This window comes from Palaemon carinicauda, chromosome 40 (genome assembly GCF_036898095.1).
Source record: "Palaemon carinicauda isolate YSFRI2023 chromosome 40, ASM3689809v2, whole genome shotgun sequence".
Taxonomy (NCBI): domain Eukaryota; kingdom Metazoa; phylum Arthropoda; class Malacostraca; order Decapoda; family Palaemonidae; genus Palaemon; species Palaemon carinicauda.
In genome coordinates this window covers 65057929-65065428 of record NC_090764.1, presented here as the reverse complement: position 1 = coordinate 65065428, position 7500 = coordinate 65057929, and the positions used below count along the sequence as shown (strand labels likewise).

Sequence of the window (7500 nt, the reverse complement as noted above, 5' to 3'; positions counted from 1 at the left end):
AAGAAATACTAACACAGTATATATAAAGAGATGTTTCATAAAGGTCAAACAAATTTCACCAATACACAGGTTTAAACCCTGTGTTACACATGAGAACACATCCTATACTTACTGTCATGTATTTTCTTAAAGTTGAATGGACTGATCTTACAGGGTTAATCTCTGTCACAGGAAGGTGAGTTGCTGTTTTATCGCTTGTCAGAATGCAAACTCTGTTGCTGTTAAAAAATATTGGTTCTTTTAAAATTGCAGTCATTTAAAGGTATCTTTTGTATTAAATTTTGAGGGATAGCAATATTTCTGGTATAGTGCTATAGCTATCAAACTTTATATTCCCCATTACCTCATATATATGTTACATTAAAAAAAAAAAAGTCTGAAAATTAGAAGTTTTAAAATATTTCACACTCACTTTACTCTCTTACGAATTGCTATCACCAGTCTGAGGAGAAGTCTAGTATAAGGTTTATTGACTGGGAGCAATGTTGGGTGCCAGGGTTCCTCCTCTCGCTTCATCCAAAACTGCTTTGCTCTCTGAATAAGAGGGTAGATGTCGTTGCCTCTCAGTGTGAGCTCTGAGAAGTCGCTAACCCAACTTGCTTGCAAGGATTCTTGGTCAGCCTCTGCTGGGGTCTTCAGGGTACCCCCTAGGAGAAATTCAAAGAACAAGTACAGTAATGAAGCTAATAATAATAGAGAGAGTCAATAGGGTTTCGGAATCTCTCAACAGAAACCTGGCTAAAATTAGTGGAAGGAGCAAATCATGGGGAAAGACTAAATCCTAAAACTCAGAGGTTTGATTGTTGGTAGGCCTAGAATATTGGATCCTCCCAACTCGGATATTTTCATGGACAATGTTTCTTCAATGTACATATATCTCATTCATGCTCAGTTACAGATTCACTTTTAAGAAACAAATTTACTCTACTTTATCTCTTCTTCAAGTGCAGAAAAATAGAATTTTAATAAACAAAATTTCTTACTTCTACACTCACTTGATGCTCGTATCGTTTCTTCTCCAGAAGCTTGGTTTTAATAGATATTTACCCCCAAGATTTCTAAACAATTTAAAATTTTTCCCCATTTTCTTTCTCTTCAATAAATACACACCCTTAACTTGGTCATGTTGATAGTGATCAGACTTCTCCAGATTGTTTCCTTATTACTGGTCTCTCCCCCTTTGCCAAGTGCCCATCCCATCCAGACAATGGTCCATATACTTTGTGGGTGTAAACAGGGCCCAATCTGTACAGATTTGGACCTCTACAAATGTAATCAGGTCTCTATGCAGTGGATACAATGTTGGTGCATTATGATATGATGATGACTGCCCATTAAGATGTCTTTCTGTGGTTTGGTAGCTATTACTGTGGAATGTGCACGTGAATTATTTCTAGATCATGATTCGCATTCCCTTGTATATCATGTTGGGACAATACTTTGATTTAAATAACTGTTATGAAGAGTGCATTTCCTCCACTGTACCTCCAGTGGAAAAGTATGTTGCCTTCTGGAGTACAGTACTGTAAACTCTTAACTTATGGTTGTAAAGCTAATTACTATACCTATGACAGATCTAAATACAGTATGTGCATTTACCCACGTTATTGCAACTGTGTAAAAATTGAACAGAAGTGACACCATCTGAATTTAAGAATCTGCTCATCGAAAACTAAATAAGCTGGAATTCTTGGACCTATGCTTGCCTCATCAAAATGGAATAGCAGAAAGCACATGGAAAACTCTTTGAAATGAAAAGGTATCTAATATCATTATTATTATTATTATTAATAGCTAAGCTACAACCCTAGTAGGAAAAGCAAGATGCTATAAGCCCTAGAACTCCAACAGGGAAAAATAACCCAAAGAGGAAAGGAAATTACTGTACACAATAAACTATATGAAAAGTAATGAATAAAGAATATGAAATATCTTATGATCAACATCAAAATACTGTAGATTTCTCATATATATACTATGAAGAGAGACTTATGTCAGCCTTTTCAACATAAAAATATTCACTGTAAGTTTGAACTTCGGAAGTTTCACTTTAAGGAATAATGTGATGCCAGCTTTAGTAAAAATTAACATGCTAGTACTTCAGCAGTCTAGGAAGAATGTCAGTATTCACTTCTGTTGGGTCCCTGCTATGTTGGGGTGGATGGAAATGAAAGAGTAGATGAGGCAGCTAGGGAAGATTCAGGGCTACTTAATCTATCCCCATAAGTATTCCTTACCAAGACCTTAAAAGCAAGATATATTTTTATTATCATTATTATTATTATTACTATCCAAGCTATAACCCTAGTTGGAAAAGCAAGATGCTATAAGCCCAGGGGCTCCAACAGGGAAAAATAGCCCAGTGAGGAAAGGAAATAAGGAAATAAATAAATGAAGAGAACAAATTAACAATAAATCATTCTAAAATAAGAAACAATGTCAAAACAGACATGTCATATAATAAACTATCAACAACATCAAAAACAAATATGTCATAAATAAACTATAAAAAGACTATGTCCGCCTGGTCAACAAAAAAAGCATTTGCTCCAACTTTAACTTTTTAAGTTCTACTGATTCAACCACCCGATTAGGAAGATCATTCCACAACTTGGTCACAGCTGGAATAAAACTTCTAGAGTACTGCGTAGTATTGAGCCTCGTGATGGAGAAGGCCTGGCTATTAGAATTAACTGCCTGCCTAGTATTACGAACAGGATAGAATTGTCCAGGAAGATCTGAATGTAAAGGATGGTCAGAGTTGTGAAAAATCTTATGCAACATGCATAATGAACTAATTGAACGACGGTGCCAGAGATTAATATCTAGATCAGGAATAAGAAATTTAATAGACCGTAAGTTTCTGTCCAACAAATTAAGATGAGAATCAGCAGCTGAAGACCAGACAGGAGAACAATACTCAAAACAAGGTAGAATGAAAGAATTAAAACACTTCTTCAGAATAGATTGATCACCGAAAATCTTGAAAGACTTTCTCAATAAGCCTATTTTTTGTGAAATTGAAGAAGACACAGACCTTATATGTTTCTCAAAAGTAAATTTACTGTCGAGAATCACACCTAAAATTTTGAAAGAGTCATACATATTTAAAGAAACATTATCAATACTGAGATCCGGATGTTGAGGAACCACCGTCCTTGACCTACTTACAATCATACTTTGAGTTTTGTTAGGATTCAACTTCATACCCCATAATTTGCACCATGCACTAATTCTAGCTAAATCTCTATTAAGGGATTCACCAACCCTAGATCTACATTCAGGGGATGGAATTGATGCAAAGAGAGTAGCATCATCTGCATATGCAACAAGCTTGTTTTCTAGGCCAAACCACATGTCATGTGTATATAGTATGAAAAGTAATGGGCCAAGAACACTACCCTGTGGAACACCGGATATGACATTCCTATAATCACTATGGTGCCCATCAACAACTACTCTTTGAGATCTATTACTTAAAAAATCAATAATAATGCTAAGAAACGACCCACCCACTCCCAACTGTTTCAGTTTGAAAACAAGGGCCTCATGATTAACACGGTCAAAGGCAGCACTAAAATCAAGGCCAATCATACGAACTTCCCGACCACAATCAAGGGATTTCTGTACAGCATTGGAGATTGTAAGAAGGGCATCACATGCTCCAAGGCCTTTACGAAAACCAAATTGCAAACTAGGGAGTAGATGATTACCTTCAGCAAACATATTAAGACGTTTTGCCAGAAGACGTTCAAAAACTTTAGATAATATGGGAGTTATGGAAATTGGGCGGTAATCAGTGGGACTTGAGCTACCACAAACACATTTACATAGAGGAGTAACATTTCCAATTCTCCAACTAGTGCTAAAAGCTCCTCTTCTTGCTAACTTGCGCAAAATAACAGATAACTTTGGAGCTAAGAAATCTGCTGTCTTTATAAAAAACAAAGGAAAAATACCATTTGGGTCAACACCTCCATAAGCATCAAGGTCCATCAACAGAGCTTTAATCTCACGAGATCGAAAAGCTAAACTAATTAGTTTAGCCTCAGGAAAACAGGAATGAGGAAGTTCAAGTTTTTCATTACTCTGTTTACTGTCAAAAACATCAGCCAAAAGGGTTGCCTTTTCCTTTGGACAGTGAGTGACTGAACCATCTGGTTTAAGTAAAGGAAGTATATATGGCAGGCTCAATGATCTGAACTTAACTCCAATACAAAATTGAAACAAATTCACCCTTCAGTGGATAAATGGTCATCTTGTAATTCTAAAAGTAGGAGGGATGATATAATTTTAACTAGAATGCATATTGGCCATACACATGCAAACCACAGTTATCTAATGAAGAGTGGTGAAAGAAGACAGGCCCCTTTTTGTAATACTTGTTAGGTGACAACAGATATCAAACATATTTTAGTTGATTGTCATGGTTTTAATCTCCAAGACAAACCTTTAAGAGATGTACTGGGGGAGGATTGTAATACCCTGAACTTGAAAAAAATGTATACAGAGTATTGGGTGTTATTATAAGCTTTAATTAATTTCATTAATTTATTTTTTTTATCCTTTTAATCCCTTCTTATTCTGCATTTAGATATTATTGTATGAAAGTTGTGAGATTGGTTTTATAATTCAAAATGATACCAAATGTATGATTGATTAATTGGCATTATACAACGCTAAATGGCCTTTGATGACCCAGTGCTTGGCTCGAGGCCTAAATTTTATAATCAATTCAATTCAACTATAAGCACAAGGGCTTAAACAGGGAAAATAGCTCTGTTTGCAAAGGAAATAAATAAAATACAAGAGAAGTAATGAACAATATATAAAATAAAATACTTTCAGAACCGTAACATTAAAATAAGTCTTTCATATACTACATATATAATAAAAAACTTCAAAATAGCAAGAGGAAGAAGTAGAATAGTGTGTCTGAATATATTATATACTCATGCTAGCAAGCCCCAAAGTGCCCAGAAAAATAATTTGATCCAGATGTAGATATGGCAACGTACAACAGATAATTTTTATAAGATTAGTGTTATTCCTCATACTTAACATGAAGCTATCACCTTGTCAGAATACCCCAAGTAGCAAATAGCAATAAAGAAAGATATGGCATCTCAATAACAACAACAGTATTTAACTTGTTCTTGCTTCAGAAGACAAAAATATAGGAGGCAAATGGGTCCAATTCTATGAACTTGTGAACAAATAATAATAAATGAACTTAAAGCTTATTAGTTCCAAAAGGTAGTAGGTTGGGCAGGGCACCAACCACCCGCTAGAGAGTATTTGATCCTTTGACTGGTCAGACAGTACTACATTGGATCCTTCTCTCTGGTTACATCTAATTTTTTCTTTACCTACACCGAATCGTCTGGCCTATTCTTTACCCTTGTCTGTCTTCATACACCTGAAATCACAGATTACCAAACAATTCATTTTCACTCAAGGGGTTAACTATTGCAGTGTAATTGTTCAGTGATTACTTTCCTCTTGGCAAGGTTAGAAGAGACTGTTTAGCTGTGATAAGCAGCTCTTCTAGGAGACTTCTTTAAAATAGAACCATTGTTCTCCAGTCTTGGGTAGTGCCACAGTCTCTAAACCATGGCCTTCCACCGTCTTGGAGTAGAGTTCTCTTGCTTCCGGGTACACTTGGGCACACCATTCCATCTTATTTATCTTCCTCTTGCTTTTTCAAGTTTTATAGTTTATATATGAAAGATCTAATTTAATGTTGTTACAGTTCTTAAAATATTTTGTTTCAATTGTTTATTACTTCTCGTAGTTTATTTCCTTTCTTCACTGGGCTATTTTTCCCTGTCAGAGCACTTGAGCTTATAGTATTCTACTTTTCCAACTATGGTTGTAGCTTAACTTGTAATAATAATAATAATAATAATACTAATAATCACAATGTGAAACGACAAAGGAAGTCAAAATATCACACTTAAAAAAGCTGAAATTGATAAATAAATATTTATTGAACAACCAGAGGAATTAATTAAAGAGAGTAACAGGGAAAATCTTGAACTGAAACCAGACTAATCTTTGTTCAGTCTTAAATAGCAATTGGAACAATGTGATTCATAAATTTCAATTAAATCAAAATTGAGCTGAGTCTCCACCTGATAATTGTGTGTTTATCAGAAAATGAATCAACTCTTGTAAAAATTATTGTTTGGATACATGATATTACTAATGTTTCAAATGTTGATTCTTTCAATTATGTAAAATTTGTTTTGTGTAATGAATTCAAAATGAAAGGTCTTTGTACGTTATCTTGATATTGAGTTTAAATTTATTGATGATGGCATCGAATTTAACCACTAATCAAAATATAGAAAAATTATGCAAGCCTTTGAGTGCCATTGGACGTGAATTTACATTTATTTCTACTCCCTTCAGTGACATATGACAATTCACGTCCAGGAATTACCATTTTTTTCTTTTATTATTATTTATGGAGGCTATATAAATATTTTGCAAAATATTTGATATTTTATAGCAATAAGAAGGAAACCTACTCAGCTATACAATGATAAAAGTTGTAAAATCCAATCTTATGTAGTTTTTGTAGGGAGTTAAGCAAAATGTCCGGAAAAAAGGGGGATAGGGCTTGAGGGCCAAAGCCCTTGGTGAGGGGTTTGGGGCTCAAAAGGTTAATCATTTTAAGAAGAATGAGGGTAACCATAAATTCATTCCATGTGATTTCAGTAGAAGTAATGAGAAAAATTCGAAAATTAAATGATTCTATATTGTTGAGAGAATCTATTGGGAGTCTTATATAACGACACGCACCAGACCTGAAAGATACAATAATATCTCGATAAAAAAAGTTCGGTGAAATTGAAGGCTTTGCTCCCCATAATATTAAAAGACAGATTCTGAATGAATTTGTAGACAACTGTCTGGTTGGTTGGTTATAGATTAATCCAGAACAGACACTGGCATCACTGGCATAGGCCTTTGCCTCTGGGCTGCCAAAAAACAACTGAAGTATTTAAAATAATTATCTACTCGATATAGAAAGCTACTAACAAATTTAATCTAATCTTTTATCATGCATCACAAGTTAGGCCTATAGAAATAGTTAATAATAATTAAATTCCACATTTTATTATTATTATTACTATTACTTACTAAGCTACAACCCTATTATTATTATTATTATTACTATCCAAGCTACAACCCTTGTTGGAAAAGCAAGATGCTATAAGCCCAGGGGCTCCAACAGGGAAAAATAGCCCAGTGAGGAAAGGAAATAAGGAAATAAATAAATGAAGAGAACAAATTAACAATAAATCATTCTAAAAACAGTAACAACGTCAAAACAGACATGTCATATATAAACTATTAACAGCATCAAAAACAAATATGTCATAAATAAACTATAAAAAAACTCATGTCCGCCTGGTCAACAAAAAAGCATTTGCTCCAACTTTGAACTTTTGAAGTTCTACTGATTCAACCACCCGATTAGGAAGATCATTC

General features: G+C 34.4%; 1 protein-coding gene across 3 annotated transcripts in view; it reads right to left on the bottom strand.

Moving 5' to 3' along the window:
* The window catches only part of LOC137631828 (8-oxo-dGDP phosphatase NUDT18), a 296217-nt gene that overhangs the window by 19780 nt on the left and 268937 nt on the right, over positions 1-7500 (bottom strand). For all 3 annotated transcript variants that reach the window (XR_011041950.1, XM_068363834.1, XM_068363833.1), the window contains exons 5-6: positions 413-647; positions 113-218 (exon numbers count right to left, since the gene is read on the bottom strand). Coding sequence is in view for 2 of the 3 variants with exons in the window: in XM_068363834.1 (XP_068219935.1) it covers positions 113-218; positions 413-647 (341 nt within the window). In the remaining variant the exon portion in view is untranslated. The remainder of the gene's footprint in view (positions 1-112; positions 219-412; positions 648-7500) is intronic.